Here is a 25250-nt window from a genome sequence, read left to right as displayed (position 1 = left end):
TTCTGTATAGACTCCGCGGGCGATCTCTTGCTGTGTGCCCAGAGGAGTCGCGTGCGAGAGACGTACACTCCACAGTCGGCGGCCAACACACGTCGAATAAAGTCGCCGCCGCCGCCGCCGTCGTTGGCAGTGTCCTTTGCGCGCGCGCGCATATAACGCGATCATTCCAGTCCGCTGACAGTTTCCCAGTGCGGTGACATCCATCACACACGCACTATACGCATAACATTTTGATGTGTGCGCGCGCGTTATACACATTCAGTGGACAGTGCAGGGAGAGGGTGGAGAAAAAAAAGAGACTTTTCCACCTGACCTGAGTCTTTCGACGCGCGCTTCCCGGCTCGAGCGGACACGTGCGCCACGCAATAGCCGCCGTATATTATAATATATACTATGTATAATAATAATAATAATATGACATGGAGTTGCAAGAGTTACAATAATAATACGACGATAAAATAATAATACGCGCGTGATATATTTTTATTCTCTTCAAAAGGCACGTCACAATAATGCCGTAATTTGTACAATGTATGTATGATGTATTAATGTATAAATATATGAGAAGATTAATGCAGTGTTATTATATTATAATCTGCTGATCTTTTACATACCGTCCCGTTCACCCCAAATCATATACTTGTCTACCGTACGATTAATGTAACTATATTAGTATATCTACAACGCACGAATCATTTGCACTGCAGCAGTAAACGAAACTTGTAAACTGCATAATTATGTATACAATATAGTGATACTATACAATTATATAGTGACTTTAAACTGCTTTTACAAGCATAACGTTATTTGCCAAGTTCAAATTCTCAATAATCAAAATATTTTATTATAAAATAAATCTCGAATTTATCTGAACCAAGCATAATATACACACTAAACAATACAATTGATAATATGGTATGAACCAAGACAAAAAAAGGCAAGCAAGTGGGTAACCTTCTGCTGTGTATTAGTATATTAGATGTCGAGCGGATAACTATAATGGGCGTGTTAAATTTGAATTCAATGATATATCGTATTATACGAAAAAACGTTTTTAAGCAGAGACAGTCTATCCGCAGGTGTCAGCCTATATCACTAAATATATTTTGTGATATGTATTTTTGATATAGCTATTTATAAGTAATTTATTTTAGTTTTGTGTGGCAGTAGGTTGATATAGTTTTTTCCAAAAATATTGTATTTATTAAATTATTAGTATTTAAATATAATAATAATAATATATATTTGTATCATATCGTATCAACTTATATAATTCAAAACTTATTAACATATATCTTTAATTACCGTAAACCACTAAAAAATATGCATAATATAAATATATAATATCTCGAAGAAAATTAAAAATGTCATTGCGTATGCATATAGTAAAGTTTATAATAATATAATAAACGTAAATGTTATAGGCTCATATTCATATTATATTATATATGAAATATGAATGTTATTAAATCATAACGAAATAATTATCATTAATAAAATATCGTTATTGATCTTTGGATAAAGTAATTTTGTTTAAATTTGAACTTAAGGTGTCTATACAAATAATATCCTTTATATATATTTTTATATTGTAGTGGATTTGGCATAACATTTTTTTTTGAGAAATGTTGTGTTCAATTTTCAAAACTTAGATATAGATTGTATTATTTAATATTATAATATAGTTTGACATTTTTTGATATTTTGACGCAAATTTTATCAAAATTCTTAATTTTAATGTGTATATAAAAACAATTGTGTCTATGTATTTTAACATTTCATGTTTTATCATGGCTAATATTTGTATATAAATATAAGAACAACTTATGTAGGATTTTGTATTAAACTGAAACAAATAAAACTAATAAACATTTTGTCAAAAATTGAAAATGCCTAAAAATTGTCCGATTTTAAAAAAGTACTAGGATCTTTTTTACTTTTAGTTTGGGGGTCAAACTACCAACTAAATCTATTATTTTATGAGAAACAACCCCCATTTTTAAAAATCAAAGCATTTTTACTACCCTAAAATATGATGAAAGGCAGAAAAAAAACACACATAAATGTGTAGATCATTTATCGCTCCACCTGTCCTCTCTGAATCTAAAGTATTGGTAAATACTAAATACTGTAGCAGTGTGTTTTTTTTATAAAACAATTTCTTTCTTCTCCTAATCAAAATTACTTTTTCACAATGTATAGGTTAGTTTAAGTAAACCCTATTACGAATATGATTTGTAATAATAGTTATCTTTATCTGTAATTAGGTATATTTATATTTTTAATTTTTTTTCTCTTTATTTGAATAGTATAGATACACTTTACGAATTTACGATGGTAAAATTATAAATTTTTAAATAAATTACTAATTTAAAAATTGAACATGGACACGTAACATTTAAACTATATTATTAAAAAGTAACACTGTTAAGACTGTGGTTTTTAAATTAATTAATTGTTCTGTATGTTTGTTATTAAAAATAAACTACCGAAAACATTGATAATTGAGTTGAAACGATTTAAGTCAGTGGTTTATTTAAAATAAAATTTATTTTTATAAGTTCCTCTTTGTTTTGATTTTTAACTACATGGAACTTTTAGAGTATTCCTCTTGTAGTCTTGTCTGCATTAATTTTACAGCAATTTTTAAAGTAAGAGTGAATGAAGATAGTACTTAATTTAATAAATTATTCACTATGAAATGAATTTATTTATTGTTTCACTCAAAATCTATAAAAATGTCGACATTTTTAATAAATAATTGTGTAACTTTATTTTTTTATAAATTGTTAAAGATTAAAAACTGAGTTGTCATAACAATAACATTTATATCTTAAATATTTATTTGTATTTTTTTAAATGTATGTCGTAGGAGAATGAACATAACAAAATGTTATTGGTAAAAACTGATAAGTAAATTTATTAGTTTGTTAATTCATTATTAATTTTTATGCATATAATATATCACATTATTATTTTAGTTAAACTACATATAGATATATTGTTGGTATTTCGTTGAATTTTAAATTTTCTTGTCACGTTTTATTATTGCGCAAACGATGTCTTGGATATACAATTTACCAGAAACGAATTTAAAGTTGCCCTAGACTCTCCAATTTTAAACTCAATTATTTAGGATGGATGTTTGTTATTCAGTTTTGTTGCCAGAACAAACGTGTTTATCATAGGAAATATATTTGGTCTATTTAGACAGCAAATAAAATACATTTCGGTTGCTATGTAGGTATAGACTTGAGATCATACAGTTTTAAGTATATGCGCCCTACTATTGTTTCTTCAGTTTATTTGGTGTATAATTTATATTATATGTATAAGGATAGGTATAGGATATAGGTGAACAGCCTTGAATCGTACGTACAACAACAAATCCAATGTGAAAATACAGATATTATCCTCCCTTTAAGTTTGACGATATCTCATTTTATTACTAAATTACACAAAGTTTTAACTGCCAAAGAATTTGCTATATTGTATGTTCGTAATACGAAGACAACATAATATGTGAATGTAGAGTCCTCATAACGAAAATTAAGATTTTAATTTTTATCAGTAAGCAAAAATTAATTAATTAACTGATAGATATCGTGTGTATTTATAGTATATGAATCATTAAATGCATTTAACATATGCAAAAAAAAAAATTGAGATTGATTTTAATCTACTTCGTAATAAATCAATGTATAGAGTGCATGTAACACTACAGACATATTTACGCCCTATTGCGTACCTATTGATTCATTTGATTCATTTTTTTTAACAGATAAAAATGAAGTTAAATTTTATTTATAATAGGTACTTATCATTATTTTTAGTTTTTTTTTTTTTCAAAAAACTACTTAAACGTTAAATGTTATTAGTAAATTATTTGAATATTGTTTGGCTAATTTCAAAAACTACGGATTTATATAACCACTGGTTTTTGTCTTTGTTTGTATATTTTCCAAGATAAAAATAAGATAAACAATCTTGCTGTACACGCGCACTACACACACACACACATACACACACACACATATATATATATAATGTATAATGTATCCTTTGTACGTCGCGAGGTTGTTTGTGAAATTTTAAGTCACCATTTTTTCCTCTCTCGATTCTTTTTTCTTGCTGCGTTGTTTTCTTCGGTGAGCGTGTATTGCACGTATATATAGTGTACACATACATATACATATGCATCGTATATATATATATATATATATATATATAGACATACACCAGAGCGCGCGCACGTAAAGTTTTGTACCCCATTTGAAAACCCCGTGAAAAGGGATGAGAAAGAGAACAACCCCAGAGTTTGTGTGCCGGCAATCCCGTATTCCGAGCAAATCGCACGGCAAATTGAATCAACCAGCTCTTGGAAATCCGTCGAGCTGTTCAGTCGACTGGAAAAGGCGTGAACTAAATGCTGACGAAGGCTTTTGATACAATACACCGCGTGCGCTATCGGGTATCCCGGCCCCGTATTTCCAAAACTTCTTAAAAACAAAATCATAATACAGTTACCGTTATACACATGCGTGCATATTATATAGGTATTATATATATATATATATATTATATACATAATAAACCATGTAGTACTTACATAAATAATAAATAAAATAGTGTATTGTGCATTTGTATTTATAAAATTTAATATAATCGAATGAAGAATTTTGACAGTACGATTTGATTTAAACATTTTAGTTTTTGCGAATAGATCTATAAGGCAATACAACATATATAATATATATCCATACCTACAGGTAATTGTGAAAAGTGAACCAGCGAACATATTATACGTTTTCATACTTACAATATATGAATATTGTTTTTATGTCATATCATTTAATTTTTAATTCAATACTAAATATTAATAAATTATAAAATAGAAACTCGAATTTAAACATTAAAATAACTAATAACATCATTCTAATAATGTTATAAGCCTTATAACTAATACTTTATAATGTAAGGTATTAGTGATTTTTTTTTCATGATAAAGTGGGTACCTATATCAGAAATGAGAAATTGTCTTGTTATAATTTATGTAGCCTATTTTATTTTACTGATCAATTTTGTTTTGTTTTGATTCAAACACGACTAGGTAAATAATTAATGTAGATTTATCTAAATAAACGTTAAAAATTCACAATGAGTAGTAAACTAAATTTGTATACAATAGTTTTTAAAATATATAGAGTACAACTACTAACGACATGATTGCTTTACTTTATATGCTGCGTTATAATTTACACGTCACTAAGTTTTGACTGAGAGGCGAATCGTAATATTTTAATTCGCTTCACTTTTTTCATGCATAATTTAATGCATTTGGTTTATTCAGGGATCGATAAAAAAAATATTAAATTTTGGGTTTTAAAAACTAAATTAGTTATTAAAAAAAAAAAAATTAATTCATAATAGTTCATGACATTGACCATAGCAATACATTAATCTTCTTTCCTTATTCTGAAACATTCAAAATACTATACTCATATATTATTAATTCAAATTCTTAGTTTAAGTAAAACTGTAACTATCTCTATCTCCAACACAAGCATAGCTTACAGGAGGTAGATAATCCAAATGTATAATTTTATATTAATAAAAATAAAAAATAAATGTTATAATGACAAAAATCCAATTTACGTAATAGGAAACTTAATTTCGAATAGAAATATGCTTTTCAATAAAGCGAAGGATTGTTATGAATTCTGAGAGCGTTTGGAGTATGAATGTCAGAAACCTGAAAAAATATCTCTTAAGAGATTTATACGTTACCACATTAGAATTTTTTTTTTTTTTTTTTACATTTTAACCTTACATATTTTAAAAATTTTAGTTAAAAAAAAATAAAGATAGTTTTTTTTCTTTTTTCAAAACGAAAAATGGACGATAATTTCTTTACGCACCTAGAAAGGTTTACAAGGATATATAGAACGCATATTATACATTTGTACATAATATATAATGCCCTATAATAATAATATAATCAAATCTATTATCCACGAGACCCAGTTAATAAACTAATTTTAGCTACTTATAATAAATACATTGCTGGAGAATATATTTTAATACTTTTTAAAACCAATGTACCGTATATCCGTAAAACGTCACATATTATGTAACATATGTCGTTGCCCGTGGGGAACCTTTATGCATATATTATATTAATGCGTTTCTTACATATATCCACATTTACCTTATGGTACAATATGGTATACATATTATATAAAGTAGGCATATACAAAATATGGAATATGGCATTTAGAAAGTCCCCTTTAAGTTTCATAGTATTATTATTTAAAAATTAAAAGTAATATTTATTTACTATATGGCACATATAATATTGAGAGTTAGGTATAGGAAAATACATACATTTTCAAACCAGAAATATTAGTTACTAAAACGTCTATATAATAATATTTACTGCAAGCAATAATGACCAAAAAAGTTTTGTTTTCTCAATCGGGCTTAATATGTAAGTTATAATAAGGATAATATTAGTTTTATAATTGTATAGGTTATATTGCAAGTTTTTATATTTTAAGATAGGTTAGTTGATGGGTTTAATAATATTATATTAATCGGAATGAAAAGTATTATGTTTTCGTAGGTACAACATCTCTAGCTAGTTGAGACATCTATAAAGTATATTAAAGAGCCCGCAAAATGATGGTGGATCGATATTTCTAGTTCCCCTTTCATATTGTGACCGATGACGAACAACGACAAAAGATTATATTATATATTGTCACCGCTTAACAATCATTAGTATCATTCTAGTTATGGAGGAACTGTATAATTTATTAATGTGGTATATTATATTTTACTGTTTTAATATTTCAATATGTTAAATATCTTATATTTAAATCTTTTAACGATACAATAGAATGAAACGATAGATTAATTTTACTATAATATGTGTAGGTAATGTGTTTATATTGGGTTAGGTAACCTAATAACAAAATTTAATTGTATTAAAACTTAACTTACCTAGAAAACAGAATATGTTTATATTAATTATAACTTCATAAAAAGATAATATTTATCATTAGTAGCTATAATATTGTATTAATATTAATAGTTAATAACTCACTTTGGGGGGGGAGCTAGTGGGGTAGGGGCTGAACTGAGTTTTGACACTTCTTTCTTCAATACAAGAGATTAGAGCTTAGCCCTCCAAAAATATTCATTACCTTTTAAATTAAAATAATAATAATTTTTGTTTTATGTTTTATTGATTGCCTTCAAATTGATTGCCTTCTCCTTCAAAAACAAATTCAATCAATCTCCGCCTAGTGCCCTTAAATTATGCTTAATGGTAAAAATGGTAAAACATATTGTTTGGTTATAAAATTGAATATATGTATGATATCATTAATATCAAATCAAAAATATATTGACAAACGCATGACATATATAATATTTAAGTACACCTACACAAAAGAAATTATGTTGTAACATTAGGTATACTTTTGCTGAATTCTAGGTTTATAGTTTGAAGTATTATATAATACTCTAATACATATAATGTATTTTGCATGCCTTAATATAATATGTAATATTATATGTATAGTACAAATTAACTATGTGTGTTGCAATTGATGCAACCTATAACGTTGCAGATTAGGAGCAATATACCATTAATAATTATACACATTTTCCTGTTGCGATTATTAGTTAGATGCCATTTTTATTTGAGCATAATACTACTGTAATAATATTAGTTATGAGTATTGAGTATAATATGAGTTTTAAATGTAATAATTATGAATTCAATATTTTGGTATTTTAGCTTTATTTCCAGGAATATCATATTATACAGGTATACTATTTATTTGAGTTTTTTGTTTAGAATGTTTAGGTAAAGTGTATTTTTTAAATTTATAATAAAATAATTATTACATAACTCATATCTTACAACTATTTGCTTTGGACGTGTGCGTACATGAATACGTTAAAAATAAGTTGATAGATTATATTTTATAGAGTCGTTCAAATCTGAAACACGACAAATCGCCATAATAAATAATATGTGATTGTAAACAAACGCTGTTTTTATAAATGACAGTGAGATTCGTATAACATATATAAGAGACGATCACGCGCACGGTCTCCCTCGAGGCTCCGTCGACCCATTTAACAGCTATTCACTGTTCAATAACATGACGAGAGTACCACAAACTACACTGCAGTTTCGCGGTCCAAACGATAAAGGGGACTTTATATTCTATATACGTTTATGCATGTGTGAATGAACATTTACACTGTGCAATTTGTGTTTAACCACCGTGGGCATGCGTTTAACGCGTCAAAAAAAAAATAATAATAATAATAATAATAATAACAACATGATTTAATTTCACACTGGATAATGATTATGTATTTCACTCGTTCCCGTAAAGGTATGGTAGGCCTACGCGATAGTGTAATAATAAAGGTATAGAGGTGTTAGGTTTAGGTTTATAATAATATAATGTTAAACCTACGCGCTGCGTAAAGGAAATATGATAAATGAAACGTACAAAGACTTCAACATATGTATATAAATATAATATGTAGTGCATTGTATATGTAATATAGTTATTACAGTTTGTTGGATTTCTTTTTAACTATATATCATAATAATATGCATCAATATTAAAAACCTAATTTAAAGATTCTAGTATAACCGTGTACGGGTATCCTCTTGTAAATACTAAATATAGAATAGATATTATTGGGTTTTTTTTAATTGGCTTTTCATATTTTATCTATATTATGGCTTGTAATAGTTGTAACCAATATGTATTAAAAGATAATTTGAAATATTAGATATTGTAATATATATTTTTAACACTTATTTGTCGTGTCCTTTTGTAATAAATAATTTATTATTATAAGTTTTTTCTCAATAGTTCTTATTTATTTATTTATTTATCAACAACTTAAATCATATCTATGATATCATAATAATCAAAATAATCGTTATATGGTAGATATAAGATATTATATATATATATAATATGTATGTATTATGTATCTATATAGCGTTATTCTGTGGCCGATCTCAATGAAACGATTATGACGTATATTATTATATGTAAATAATAATATTTAATAAGCGGTCAATAAAATAAAATATGTATATACCTATGATACAGACATCTGCATAATACAATGTTAGTTAGTTTTTTTTTCTTAGTTTTTTTCGTGTAAATTTGAATACAATTCTTAAATACCGATGGATTATTTATTGTCTAATTGTTTATAGTGTATTGTAATATAAATACTATAATATAGGGTAAGCCATATTGTTTTCCAATTTATTCATCACGTTAGAATGTCACACTAATCAATAATCTGGTCGTCAAAGTGTTTATAAAAATGATTCATAATTTAAATGTTTTTTATACTCTGCAGTACATAATATTATTTATGATGATTGAAATACTAAAAGTATACATATGAATAGCAAATATTCGATTTATTACACGATCGGGACATGTATTATCATTTATCAAATATTGTGTATATATACACGTAGAGCCTGTACGGTAGAGGTAGGCAGGTAGAGGTATACTTTCCTACAGATAATTATTAGATGTATTATAATAGTTATTTAAAGCTAAACGACGTGCCGATGTGAGACTATAATTAGTTGTGGAGTGTTGCAGAAGCGGTGCAGTGCGGTGCATTATTATAATTGAAAACAGTGTTTTACATATTGTTATTATATTGTATTTATTTAATATGCTGGAATATTTTACAACGATAAATTGTGCGGTCATTGTGGCATTGCGGTTGTAATAACGCCACTGTGGCGAATTACACGAGACTGTGACATTTTGAAAACCAAGCGTGTATCTCATCTCATCCTATACGTATAATAATAATATTATTATATTTGAAATTTAAATAGCCTTTATTATATTTTATATGCTATAAATAGATACCAGTATTGAAATATATAATATAAACAGTGACGTAGTTGGCCAGTGATTCTATAAGGTAAACTTAAGGGGGGGGGGTATGGTACTGTTATCTTGACATAAATAAGAAACCAATGGAAAATTATTATTTTTTTTTTTTTTATCAAACGAAAGCTCGAAAAGATCACTTTTAAGTAGGTACATGGTTATTATTTTAAATGGATGTTTAAATAGTCAAACCACTATATTGTAACAATAATTATTTTATATATAAATATACTGTTTTTTTCTTGGTTTCTACAGCATCACTATAATATTTAATAATATAAATATGCCGTGTTTAAGGGTTTAAGGGTAGAATATTTCAAATTTCTATGTATGCCGCAGGAGTTGTTTATAATACCACCGTATACTTAATATTATATATTTATATATGTGCATGTACCTACACGGGGTACACATCTATACACGTATACACTTCTTTGTTTTATATGATCCAATAAACTCGAAAACCGTAACGGTCGTAACGCGCTTCTTCATATTACACGGCTAGCCGCTGTTATACTTATATATATATATATAAATATTTTACGTGTATTTGTTTTCTGCCTTCGTAAAACACACATTGGTACGTAGTAATACAATAATATATTATTACTATTATTATCATTTATATACGCCCGTCGAGGGAAAGGGCGGTACATCATGTGTACAAAATACATTACACGTCATCTTGTCTCGCGTACACTCATATTATATAGGTGTATAATATATATTATATGGTCGTCCCTGTCGCATATGCGTGTTGGGGCTTTTATTATTTTTTTTGTTTGCCGTCGTTTTGTTTTTTATTCTCCCCTACTCCAAGATCAGGTCCAATAAAATACAATACGTAGCACACACACACACACACACACACGCGCGCGCGCGTACATACCAACCCGGTATATATAATATAATACTCATCATGCCGTACGCGAGTATATATTTATGTGTATACTACATGGCTATATAGTCGCGTTTACCACCTTACGTCCTTACCGCAGTTATGCTTTCATATTATAATACGCGCTGCGTTCACGGTCGGATGTGCAGGAGACACAATGAAAACGGCGAAGCGACCGAAAAAAAAAAAAAGACGGTTGTTGGCCAAGTTGTAATAATATATATAATATAATGGTAATGATAATAATAATAATATTATCGTCTGCGTCCGGTCGGAAGAATATGATGAAACGGGAAGGAAAAAAATATTCGTACAGTTCCTATACGAGTATAATAATAATAATAATAATAGTAGCTATAGGTACCTATAATAATACTTCTGTATATATATATATATTATATCGGATCCGGATCTTTTGCCGGCGCACAGGGCGTGGTAGACGACGCATACCGAGGCCACGCCCCGCCGACCAATCGGCGCGGCCTCTCGTTTGTTTCTACGCGCCCACCGGACATGTACGCGCGCAGAATCCATGGCCCGCGTCTGTCACACGGCCGGCCGGTCATCTCTGCCGCCCGTCAGTTAGGATCGCTCCGCGGCGAACGGCCCACATACACACCGGTGGCGGCAGTGCGCGCTCCTTCGTGTACATTTAAACGTATATAATCTGTAAAATAATAAATTGTTACGAAATAAGAATTTTCTATATTATAAAATTGCAATAGTGTTTGCCTTACCGGCGTAGTGCAGTGACAGCGGCAGCGGGACAAGTACCTTATCCGATATATATTATACAGACGACCGCGGAATTTTTTTCACACATTTTACCGACGCGCGTGGGTTTTCATTTCGTTTCACCTAACATCTTATTTTTCGGCGTGATTTTACGAAAATGTCTCGAAAACGATTTTGAACGCAGGGTCGGAGAGACGCGGCGCACTCTCAGTTGCAGCGGTCATCCGACGGTGCGGTTTTTCTTGGAATTTATCCTAAAGTGTTATACTTAGGTCAAGTATATATATATATACACATTTATAGCGTACTATTATACTGTCAGTTTGCGCCGAGTACAGCCCAACCGCAGATATGATCCAAGAAAACCGTTTCGAGTTGTGTGGTTTTCCGACTACGTACATCAAGAACATGAAGGTAATTTTTTGAATTTTTTTTACCCTTATACTCGCATGCGTCATTTATTGTTTGCGAGTGAGTATATCCCGTTATTAAAATGTCTGGAAAATAGATATAATAATATAATTCATATACATAGTTACATAATATATTATGCATGTCCATATAAACTTAATTCGCGTTAATATATTGTAATACAGCTAGGCGTAGGTAACATTTCTTAAATTGAACTTTTATATGATTGTCATTATTTATAAATATTAAATATTATAATAATATACTCCGTTCTTTATCGTTCTTTACCTCAAATCTAAACATAAATATAGGATTGGCGAGACCCAGAGTAAATATTTTTGAGGCTTATCTAATTATATAATAGTGTAGGTATATTATGTTAGTATAATGATATATATATATATATATATATTATACCGCTATATATAAGCTATATAGGCTATATGTACCTATCATCTATGCTTATTTATTTTCCGCAACCCTTTTCAGAGCTGCAGTGTCAATAATATCAAACATTTTCACGCAGTAATAAGTATATACTGTATAATGCTATCGGTCATATGTATAGCACTATAGCCGTATATATAGCTTTAGAATTTTTAAGTAAGTTAGGTATTTTTATACCATTTATGGAATGTCCTATAGTAATACAAACTTAATTTTTTTTAAATGAGAACATTCAAAGGCAATACTATTTTTACTATTTTACTGTGAACTGCTCAGAAGATAATGTTTTAGAACTTTTTTAAAATAACATCAAAACCGTAGTGTATAGTAATCTTTAAATTATTAAAATATTTATGTTAAACCTATTGTAAGGAATAAAAAATGATTTAAAATAAAACATAAAATGGAAAAAATATAATCAATATAGTAGGACTATTATTAGGTGTAAAATGTTAATAAATTTATATTATTAATAACTATGATTTTTAAATTTGTGTCTTTCAAACCTATATTGTCATACGCGAGATTTATTATATTTTTAGATAGCTTTTCAGTATAAAAAAATAAGTTTGTATTACCATCAGACAATTCATAAATAGTATACAAATCTGAATAATTATAAATATGGATCTTATAAGATGTAAGTATATTTAAAAACCAAAATGCAGGCTTAATTTTAGATTTATGTTGATAATATTTTTATTTTTAACCTAAAAATAAAAATAAAATAAAATGTCATTAATAATAAATAACTTATAGTATTTATTCATGATACTTACTAATAAAATACATTTTATCAATAAGTCTAAGTATATTTTTACATTGCCCTAGCTAAAGACCAAAACTACTAATTCAATTGTATAAAATTACTGGGTTACATGAGAAAATATTTTTATATCTTCTATTACTTATCATATGTATCTGAACATTGTGTATATTATGCAAGTATTTCTTACAATGATCTTTATTTTCCTATTTGTCTTGTAACATAATATAGGTGAATTATGTAATATTTATCGTATGTGTTATTGTCTGTCATTACTAAAAGAGGTTTAATTGTAATTGTTTCTTTCACATTGCATAGGTATTTCTCTATTTCAGGAAGTATAACTTATCTTAGTATCTATAACTTAGTAACTGAAAATTGTACTTAAAGAACTTAAAATTTGAGATCTGGCCGAGGTTAATGTTGTACGGATGGTTTGTAAAATTGTAAGAACGGTCTTGATTTTTTTTTATTATTTTAAACACAATTTCAATTTTTTGAAACATGTGGTTAAAAAGTATAATAAAAATGTTAATCAGTAACCATGTTTATTATAATAGAGTGAGTTTAGGAAGTATTTTAACGAGGATTGCATTGTTATTAAAGGGAAAAATTGATTAGTGTACATAATAGTATATTCATATAACATCTTTATTAATTAAATTTGAAATCAAAAAATACAAAATAAGTATTTTAATTAAGTAAATATAGTTACAAAAATTATTTGGTTGTGCAAAGAAAAAAAAATGGTTGGTACAGACGTCGAGTATTTTATAGTAGATACCTACCAAGAAGATACTACAATACAACTTCCCATATAAAAATATACATACATTTATAAATTTTGTGATATTGAATATACCTATAAAAGTTTTGTACCTACTAGTCGACTCAAGTACAAGTAAAAATAAAAGTTATGTAAAAAATTATAAGGGTTAATTTAGTAATAATTATACATAATTATTTATAAGAAAATTACTTAAATTTTAAGCATGCAGGTTTACATATTACGAGATAGATACGCCTTATTTACACATATCTCGTATATGGTGTGCACTCTAGTAATTTTAAGTTATACGGACCATCATATTCCCATTCTTGTAGATGTAAAATCTATAGCACTAGATAACTTTTTTATCCAAAAAATAGTGTATGTATAGTAATTTAGATTTAGATGATATTTTTAGTTTGTTCAAATATCTATCAAAAATAAATGTTAATTCATTTGAAATAAAAAAAAAATGTTAAATTTTCAATAAAACGATCGACAACTGTCACTTAGAGCAAGGTACAACTATTTAAACCAAAAGCGGTTTTAACTAAACCCAAGTAATTATGTATGATAATGTTAAGATTTGACATTTAAGTTGAAAATTAGCTTGTGAATACTTATTTTTATGACCTTCGAAATAGCCTATAAATTTGATTTGCGTGTTTACAAACTATTCATTATGAACCTATTTACGTTTAATTTCGCTGAATTAATTATTTGTGCTTTTGCATTTTAATTGTTTTTAAATTTAATGTGTTTACATATACGCTATAATAATCTCAAAACTTAATTCTCCTAAGTCAACATTTGAGTAAAAACTGTTCAATGAGTATATTATCAATTTAAATGTTTAAAGATGATTGATAACTATAAGGTTTTAATAATAAAAATTATATTTATGCATGTAAATAATTACTTTTTATTTTTTAATACTTATGTCTTATACTATTGATAACATTAAGAGAAGTTTAAGAATATTCTTAGGCTTATAATTATTAATTACTTGACGCAAAAACAATCTTTAAATTTTTTTTTACAATTTAATTTATGACATTTCTATGATTAAATTATTAATTTTAATTGTGTATGCTGTATTGTATAGATATTTTTATTAAGTGAATGTATTAAATACTGGTATCGAAAATGTTATAATAATAATGATTATTTTTATGTCTTAGGCCTATAATATTTGTTTTTATAATAAACATAATAAAACCGATATAAGTATTAGGTGTTATAAATATAGTCATATAGAGCTATACAAATAAAAATATTACTTGTTTATTTGTAATAATAAAAAAATGATTAGGTAATTTTAAGTTTGTTTTTACTTAACTTCATTAATCGAGTATATACCTAACATACTATTATAAGATTAAAACTAAAATATATATTTTAATCACGAATGTTAAATTCATATTATCACATATTATATAAAGGTACATAAATAGTTAACTTATAGATTATAGTTGTATGCCTGTATGAATATAATATCGTGATGCGTTACAAGCTAAAAGAGAAATATATTATTTTATTAATTTCATAATTAATATTAAAAAAATAATAATATATTATACATATTTTGCATTACTTTAAAATAAATTAATATTGTTGAATAATAGATTATGAGTGTATTAGAATTATTAGATTAGATATCCGTATTATACTATATATTTATACTTTATATTTACTTTTGTGGTTTGAAGAGTGTAGATTATCAATTTATTTTGAAAATAACTATTATAATAATATAATATAATATGGGCAATATTATTACCGCAATAAACGGTATACTTTATAATATAGTTAATAAATTATGTTCTTATCGAGAGGGCTATACAAATATGATATTTGAGAAATATGGCAGTTTGACATTTTTATTCTTGAATTTTAAATTGGACAAACCAAAGGTAATATTTGTGTTATTATTCTTGAGTATATATACAATATGCCTACATGATATAACTACATATATATGTGTGTGTGTATAGTTATATAGATTTAAATAATATTATACCTGCTAAACATGTTAAATATAATATAGGTTTCTATTTGATCAATAGTATCGAAGTAAACTCAGAGCTTGAACTGTTAGCATTTTAAGGAATTTTTTTTTATCAAAAGAAATATACGTGTTATGTATGCGTTGTATTGGAATATCGATTTGTCAAACAAAACCTTCAGTTTTTCTGTTAAAAAAATAACTATAACAATGCACAAAAGACAATAGCAGAGACAGATATTTACGACTACGCCTTGACACTTACTATTTAAAATGTACCTATATACCTTTTTGTTTTAAAGAAATATTTAAATTAATTCTAAATAACAACTTTTCCAACATCGCAAGAAAACAAAAAGCTCTTGAATACAATTATCAGTAACAAAAAACCTAAAATATCTATTAATAAAATGTACGTTGAACATTATTAAATTATATTCAACTGCAATATTTACGTTTAAGTAATAATAATAATAAAAAAAAATATTAGTAGATAAATAATAATTATTATACAAGATTAATTGCATATCAAAAACGTTTTATATTGATAAAAATTCATAATAGGATAATTATTAATCAATATATCTATGCGGTTTTATCATTTACGATGTATAAAATAATGGTCTTTAACCGATGAGTTGTGACCCAACTTTTGATTACGAGATCTTGAGAATTTGGTCACAAATATTTGTATTATTAAGAAAAAAAAAAAAAAATACTTATACAAGTTAATATACTGCATTCATTAATAATTGGTTCATTTTTACTCGTATAACTGTATAAGCAGTATCGATCAATTTTTTTTTTTTTTTAAATATATAGTAGGCCGCAAAAAATAAATTATCATTAAAACAGGTCGTGATGTGTATATATGTATATGTTTATAATATAATAGAATTTATTATATCATTAAACAATGAAGTGACCCTCATATTTATCATACATTTGAGTAAATATTTTTTCAGTTATTGTTATTTTTTGTGACATTGTTTGTTTTACTTTTTATATCCGTTACTTTACTTAAAACGAATTTTTCTGGTAGTTAAACTAAACTTAATTTATGAATGGTGATTGAATTGAGGTATATAATGCATTGTTTCTGATGCAGTATAGACTGCAGTATGGCCAGTTATCTCTCTCTCTCTCCTATATATATAAATACACATATTTATTATTTTATAAAATTAGTTATTACTTTATTAGTATCAGGATATAATTTGAGATAATTGTTGACGTCACACAATGTAAATGAAGATTTGTAAGATTAAATGTAAGAAATCTAAAATGTGAATAATTTATTAAGTTTCATATACTGTTAAATAATAAATTAACCAATTTATGATCATTTATACAAAGTATTTTATGTTCACATTAAATAAAATTACGTTTTCTACAAAGTTTTCATTAAAATTATATGTTTAGGTTAGGTTAAATTCGTGAAAATTTACTACATTATAATGTTATAGGAATTTATTAAACAATTTTATCTGTAGTGGATATATATATATGTATATATGTATGAACATTGGTAGTGTTTGGATATTATAAATTGTTTTATAAAAATTACTCAATAGTAATAAAAAGAAAAAAGAAAATCATTTTTATACATCAGCTTAGTATCATTATACCGCAGTAGGTATGAACTGTAAATAAATACAGTAGATATATACTCCATATACTGTAAACGTTCGTTGAACAACTTCATATTTATTATACTGAAATACAAGCCGCCTGTATTAATACTATAGGGTTACAAGGGCGCTGTAGACCAGGGTGCAGTATTAAGGACGTTAAAATTTGGTTACTAGTCTTCAATTATATCTAAAAAACAATAAAAATTTAAAAACTATTTGAATAACGGAAATATATAAATTAACTATCAGCATGCGTCAGTCATATTAGTGGAAAATAAAGGGACGTCATAAAAGAAATAGTTTTGGAGCGCTACTACAGTTCTTAATCCAGCACTGTACTGAAATGTATAAGTGTTTATCGGAATAACATATGTGTGTGTATATATATATATATATATCGATATAATTTTAAAATTTCAGTTTCACATTTGCGAAACTGCATCGGTTATAATGTACATACGTTATAGCACCAATATAATATGTTAGACGCAAGTCTTTGTGAAAGTTTAAAACACACTATAATGTCCATGCATGCGTGCAACGTAGTGGATTTTGAAAATCTAATATACAACAACACGATACGCGCCATTACGTCTGTGCGGCAGTCTATGTGCATGCTTTTAATATACACGAGCCCGCGATGTACTGGCTATTACCTCGCTTTATAAAATATATATACTATTATACTACACTGTGTGTATATATATATATATATATAGATAGATATATAGATAGAGAGAGAACTATACTCGAAGGCGCCTTGGGATTATACACATTATTATATTGTATATATATATATAAGTGTGTACGTGTTATTATTTTTTATTACGGTATACCTGTACAGGTATATGATATATATTGCATCCGACGAAATGCGTATATTTTATATATTACCATTATTATTATTATTATTATTATTCGAATTTTCATACTTCACCGGACTTCGTCGTTATGTTACTCGTCCGTACTACAACAATATACATGTATAAACGTGTAAGCCGTAATAGTTATAGGTATATATATATACATTATATTATATCGTACACGCATCGCATATACACATACTAGTGTACGTACTCGTATGTACAATTGGGTATTGTACAGGACGCGCGCACTTGTTTGGGCGTGTGTGGTCGGCGTCTGTCCTTTTGTCCCGTACAATATTATTTATATTATAGATGTATACACATATATAGTCCTCCAGCACAATTCGAATAAAAAAAGAAATTTCCTGCTTATAAAATATATTATTTAGTTCGGGTTATCATACAGGTAGTGTTCATTAATTTTCCATTTGCGGCATCGTCGTCTTTGGAGCGATGCCGATGTAAAAATACACTATATATTTCTATCACTTCTGATATATATAACCATTACTATGACTAATACTACTACTATAACTAATACTACCACTACTACTACTATTACTATTACTATTACTATTACTATTACTACTACTATTACTATTATTACTACTACTATTACTATTACTACTACTACTACTACTACTACTACTATTATTATTATTATTATACTATAATATACAGCCTATATATAATACACAATTACGTTGTGTCATTTGCGTTGCACATATGGGTGTTATTTAATATAATAAATTTATACACAATGATTCTTTTTAACGGTGAACGTATAAAGTATTATAATCTTTTCAAATGTATACTAACAATTTTCAGTTTTTTTTTATTGAAACTATATATTTATAATTTGATGATCTGAAATACAAAAATAATAATATGAAATATAGAATATTAATGAACATGTTTTTTTATTAATAAAATAATATCCATTAGAAGATTGAACGAGCGAAATTGTTTTAAGTCTACTAAAATTACTACTTTACATATCACCTTATTGGAATTTTAAATTATAATTTATAAGCAAACTGCATTCTAATGTCAAATAATCCATATTTAATATTTATATATCAATACGTATACATTTTATATATGCATTTTTGTTTCGATATTTCTCCTTTAAGTTTTTAAATCTACTGTTGGTATTGCCTTTTTAAAACAGTTAAAACTCTTCTACACTTTTTTAATATTTTCATATTTTAGGACCAGTTCTTTGCAGATTTGTGATAAAAAGTTGGTTTATGAATGATCTTTGGTATGGTCCCTTTAAGAGCTATCCGTATTGGGCTATTATGTTTTATATAGCCTTATTACCTTTTAAATTTTATTGTTTCATAGTAAATATCTATTATTGACGTATTCTAATTGATTATCTACAGTATTTTTTCGTTTGTTATTCTATTTTCCTAGCTTATCTTAATATTTTTTGTACATTTATTTCTCTATTAATAATTATAAAGCTACCGTTAGGCTTCAGTTTATGAAATTAAAAACATACAGATTGTTGAATATATCGATTTTTAGTTGATACATACGACAATTTCATTTAGCATATACATTGATATAGTGTAGGTCAATATCATTAGAAATACATTATTATTATACATGTATAGACGTATAGTATTTAATGTTGAATCATATTAAGATCTGCAAAGAAAATGTTAAAAATAGTTTTATTAGAATAACGAGCATCCACTGATTCCACTGTTAAACAAATCACCTTTCATCCACTTATATTTGTTTCGAAACTATTATGGTATTGTAATAAAATACGTGGAGTCTGAACTTGTAATACAACATTTGAAAAGTATATATTATTTTTCAGTGTACCTATTTGGTGTGCATATTCGGCGATATCAAATACTTAGTTGGATAAATTATTATATTTTTGTTTATACCGCAAGAAACGGAGACATTTTGATTCTATGTACGAGTTATGTATAAATTGTACTTCATATAATATTATATTGATACCGATGAAATATACGCGTTAATCGTGGCTATACACATTTATATACATAATATACTTACGTTGCGACGAAGGGTTGTCGCATTGGCGTCAACCCATAGGGGAAGAAATCGCGTTTTTTTTGTGGGGCAAGATTTTACGGGGCGTTTTTTGATTCCTCCCATTTTATGTAACTGGTCGTGTCTGTTTCGTAAGTTCCTAAATGCATACATAAATACCTACACTCGGTAGAAAATTGTGTACACAGTGAAAACACTACGTTATTGCATAGATATATACTGTCACATAATAGTATTATATCCGTATAATATACTACATAAATACATCTTTTACAAATTTTCATTTTGCAAAGTATCTAAACCTGATCATATCAAAACCCACGGAGTTACGCGACAGCATACATTTTACGGAAGGTCGATTTTCGCGCGATGAGTATTTATCATGGATTTAATGCTGTCAACGGCAAACTATACACTGCAGATATATTGAACTAGGCCTATATTTCTTTTGTAAATCTATTGTGTTTGACCGACGTTCACAGCATCTGAATACTAACGTTTACGTAGGAATACTTATGTATAATACACATATCTATACAAATATTTTCTATTTTTTTCGCATTCGTCATATCGAACACATTATAATATGTTTATATAAACCTTAAACCACCGGTGGTGACTACTGAATACAAATCACGACTATATATGTACATTATAATATAATGGGTACCTATAGTTTGCTTAAGTGTTTCAATGTTTGGTAATTCATTATCTTAATTTTGTTATTTCACTGTATTTATATTTTTCACACACTGCGGTAATATACGGTTGTGATTGATTTGTAATTGTCACACAAACGTTATATACTCATAGATACATAATATGCCTCTAACAATATTGTTTTAATACATATATCATGTTTGTATATAATATTATACTATTAAATATAACATACACGCGTCTATAGTTTTAAGTTACTATCATAATTTACATTGTAATTTTATATATTAATAATAATAATTATGTATATATGTGTATGTAATATGTATACTAGCATAACATTATATATTTATTTTTAACCTCATAAATTTTTCATGTTAACATAGAATAGGTATATTTTACTATTTTAGTCCATACGATTCGCACGTTGTATGATTCAATTCGCCTTGGGAGCTTTATATATATTTGATAATGGATATATTACATGTTTAATATTCTTTCCTTGTTTCGTTTTGAGTAAATTAAAATCCATGATCTATAAGCCTATAGACGAACAATCTTGATAATTCATAAACTATAATAATTTAGTAACAAAAAATATACTCTTATCAATTAAAAAAATAAATGATAGCGTTTTAGAACATTTAACGTAACTATACACTAATATACTATTATAATTTAATGGCTTAATTTTATTTAATAAACGTTTTTAATAATTATTTTAGTAATATTAGCAAATTTAATACGTAGTGAAATATTTTACAAATTTTCTCTTCAAATGATTGAAATTTAACTTTAAACAATATTTTATTTAGTATACCAATATAGGTATGTATAAGTATTACAAAACTTCATATTATATTCGTATATTTACAGATTTTAGGTGGTAGATAATACATAACATATTATAGGTATTATTAAATTACATTTTTATGTTTTTTTTTGTTCAATATTCAAAGAAAATGCACAGGATAGATGAATGTTATAAAATATGCTCTAGGCATTAGTCATACCATCATATATATACAGATTTTTAATTTGAATAAAAACATGTAATTCGATCGATCAATACAATATTTTAATAGCATAGATATTTTTGCAGGTCTTTATAAAGAATAATCGATTTACATGATAAAAATGGTTGTGTCGAACGATCAATTCTTTCCGGGGTGGTTAGGCGATTATAATTCGTCTAATCATCCGTTTCGGATTAAAAAGTGGACATCAAATGTGACGTATAGTCAAACTGAAAACACGAGCGTACAGCACTCGTCCGAAACCTATCGGCGATATATTATTATCATATTATTGTAGAGTACGCGAAGGGTAGTTTTTGGTGTTTATATAATATAACAATGCGCATCGCTAAGAGGAAACACTGATTACCTAATCGTATTAATTATAAATATTTCGTTCGTATCGCGCGTATATGTTTTTGCTCGGGCGTATCATGTACGGATTTGTCAGTAACCAACCCGCGAAACCGTCAACAACGCGTCCGGCGTTCGCGCGTACTTATTATTATGGCGTTTCGTGTTGACTTCGTTTTACAAGCTGTATATTAGGGATATTATACACGCGTATTCTTTGCGCGCATCATTATTATTCCGGTTGATAAGTCCCGGGATGCGTGCGAGTACAATAAAACACACACACACACACACACACACACTCACATCTAACCTATGCGTTTGTGTATACAGGGTGACATGGTTGTTCAACGGACCGTGGAGTGTGTGCGCGATAGTCGCGTGTGTGTTTGTGTGTTGAAGGGCAGATGTTTAATCCTCTCGCTCTGTCGGCGGTGGTTATAACATCACGTGTGCCATCGGCGGTGGTGTCCTCGTCGTGAAATCGGTACATACACATAATATATACAATGTACATATATATATGTGTGTGTGTGTGTGTGTGTGTGCGAGCGTGTATAATAATGAATGGACCCCGCGATCCACGACGGCAGCAGCAACAGCGATACTTTGCGGCTGCTGCGGACGCCGCCGTCGCGTCTATACACACGGAGAGCTGAGGACAAAAAAAAAAAAAAAAACGTAAACGAAAAAAATTTATTATTATCGTGTTTTACAAACGGCCCAACAACGCTCATATTATTATACACATAATAGCGTATATATATATATAAATGTACAAAATGTTTAAATGTATATATGCCACTGTAAGAGTGTGTGTGTGTCGGGTAGGCGTTATATAGCTCTGAGATGTGCGTACGCGGTACATATGTATATAATACGTATCTGTGTGACACTGCGCGTGATGTGTGTGCGTGTATGATATATATGCATACGTATTACACACTTACATACTTATAAATACCTGTGGCCGGCGCGCATGTTATTATATATATTATAACCGCGTGACTCCTGTTCTACACGTCTTTAATGTGTTTGTAAGTGTGTGTGCGTGTTTGTGTACGCCGCTCTATACGCCTGCACCGAACCGTGTGCATATATGTGTATTATATACAGGATGTTCGCGCGTCGTTGTTCCAACGCTTTAAATCTTTAACGCGCAGCCGTGAAAAACGCCATCGCCATTTTTCCGGGTCTCTCGACGTTGGGTCGTTTTATTATGTGATATATAGAACGTGGACAAGAATATCTCGATAGTATACATTTTTGACCGTCTTCCCGTCGTACATGTATGTACGTGGATATTTCATTATTTATAGCGTCTTGGCATGATTACAACCCTCGTATGGGGAAATTTAAATAATAATTATCCATTTCTTAAGTACATCGGTCGATTATAACATATATTGTATAGTATGATGTACCTACGAAATATGGTCCGCGCTTGTGTAAGAAAAACTGACTACCACGACGTCTGTCAGTTGTAGTATGCCCGAATGTGTAATTTTGTGCACGAAATAATGATAATATTATTGCACTCGCCAGAAAGACTTTTACACTATAAATGAGTACAAAAATGCTACTTTAAAAGAATCGTCTTACAACACCGGGATTACTGATATTGACTTATATGCATAACACAATTATTAGTTGCGAGTTGACTTTGTTATTCGTATGCAGTGTTCATCGAATTTTTGTACATCGAGTGTTATTATTTTTCCCTTGGTTTCACTGTTAAAGAATTGTTGTTATTTAAGGACATTTTTAACATCAAAAATATATTTTTTGTAGAGCAGGCGTGTTTTAGAGATTTGTTCTCCATAATTATAATTATATTCTCTCTTCTCAAATAAAACCGAAAATGTCTGAATTATGTCGAATATTTATAATAAATTAATACGCTTTTAATATTGCAAAGTAACTATAACTGAACACGTGTGTATTACAATATACAAACATTTGTTTGGACATTTTTCGTGGGATAGAGTGGTCACTGGAGTGTAGCATTTTTTATTTTCTTGATATTTAATTTTAGTGTAAACGGCGTGCGAACCAATCTCGTTTGAACACCCTGTATAATATGGCCGGTCCAATTCACCCGGGCGTCCGCGACGTTATTAATATTATTTACTGGGCGAACCGGTGTAGATTTTATTTATCGATGTCACCTTCTCGCCCGCGGCCGCCGTTTCTTTGCGGCTTTTAAACTGCGTCTGTAACGCGCCCGACCCGGCCCGTGTGTTCGGAAGGAGGGAAAAAATAAGTGTAATAAAAATTGTATATTTAAAAATATTCAAAGTACGCTAATAAGTCATGCTGCGTTTGGAATATATGGTACCGGTTGTCCACTGCAAGTCCCCGACGAAATATTGCCCACATCCTCTGCTTTTGTACTATCACATGTTGCCGACGACGATTTTATTTATTATTATTTTTTTCTACCTCATTTTATTTTTATTTTTTTGAATTTCCTGTTTATGCGAAATAAGCATTTTAGTTAGTCTCCAACTCTCCACCACCTTCCCCTCTCCTATCTCCCCGTTCGCTCAGCTTTACCACTCGAGACTCTAGTCGTTCCATCACGTTATTTATATAATTGAATTTAATCCCAAACAGTGTTACTTACTACCGTATTCCGGTATTAGACCCGGTTAAATGTAATAACTAACAATAATAATATAAAT

At 28.3% G+C, this 25250-nt stretch overlaps 1 protein-coding gene across 3 annotated transcripts in view; it reads left to right on the top strand.

Moving 5' to 3' along the window:
* Positions 1–25250, top strand: part of LOC113550679 (LIM/homeobox protein Awh) — a 78289-nt gene that overhangs the window by 15999 nt on the left and 37040 nt on the right. For 2 of the 3 annotated variants that reach the window (XM_026952673.1, XM_026952671.1), the window contains exon 1: positions 11473–12015. The exons of the other annotated variant lie outside the window; for it this stretch is intronic. In XM_026952673.1, coding sequence (XP_026808474.1) covers positions 11953–12015 — 63 coding nt within the window. In that variant the 5' untranslated portion in view covers positions 11473–11952. Of the gene's footprint in view, positions 1–11472; positions 12016–25250 lie in introns of those variants that run through there. 3 annotated transcript variants of the gene reach the window in all.

The sequence above is a fragment of the Rhopalosiphum maidis genome, chromosome 1, assembly GCF_003676215.2.
Source record: "Rhopalosiphum maidis isolate BTI-1 chromosome 1, ASM367621v3, whole genome shotgun sequence".
Taxonomy (NCBI): Eukaryota; Metazoa; Arthropoda; class Insecta; order Hemiptera; family Aphididae; genus Rhopalosiphum; species Rhopalosiphum maidis.
Note: the sequence above shows the minus strand (reverse complement) of the source record. Positions and strands in the feature narration are given on the sequence as shown.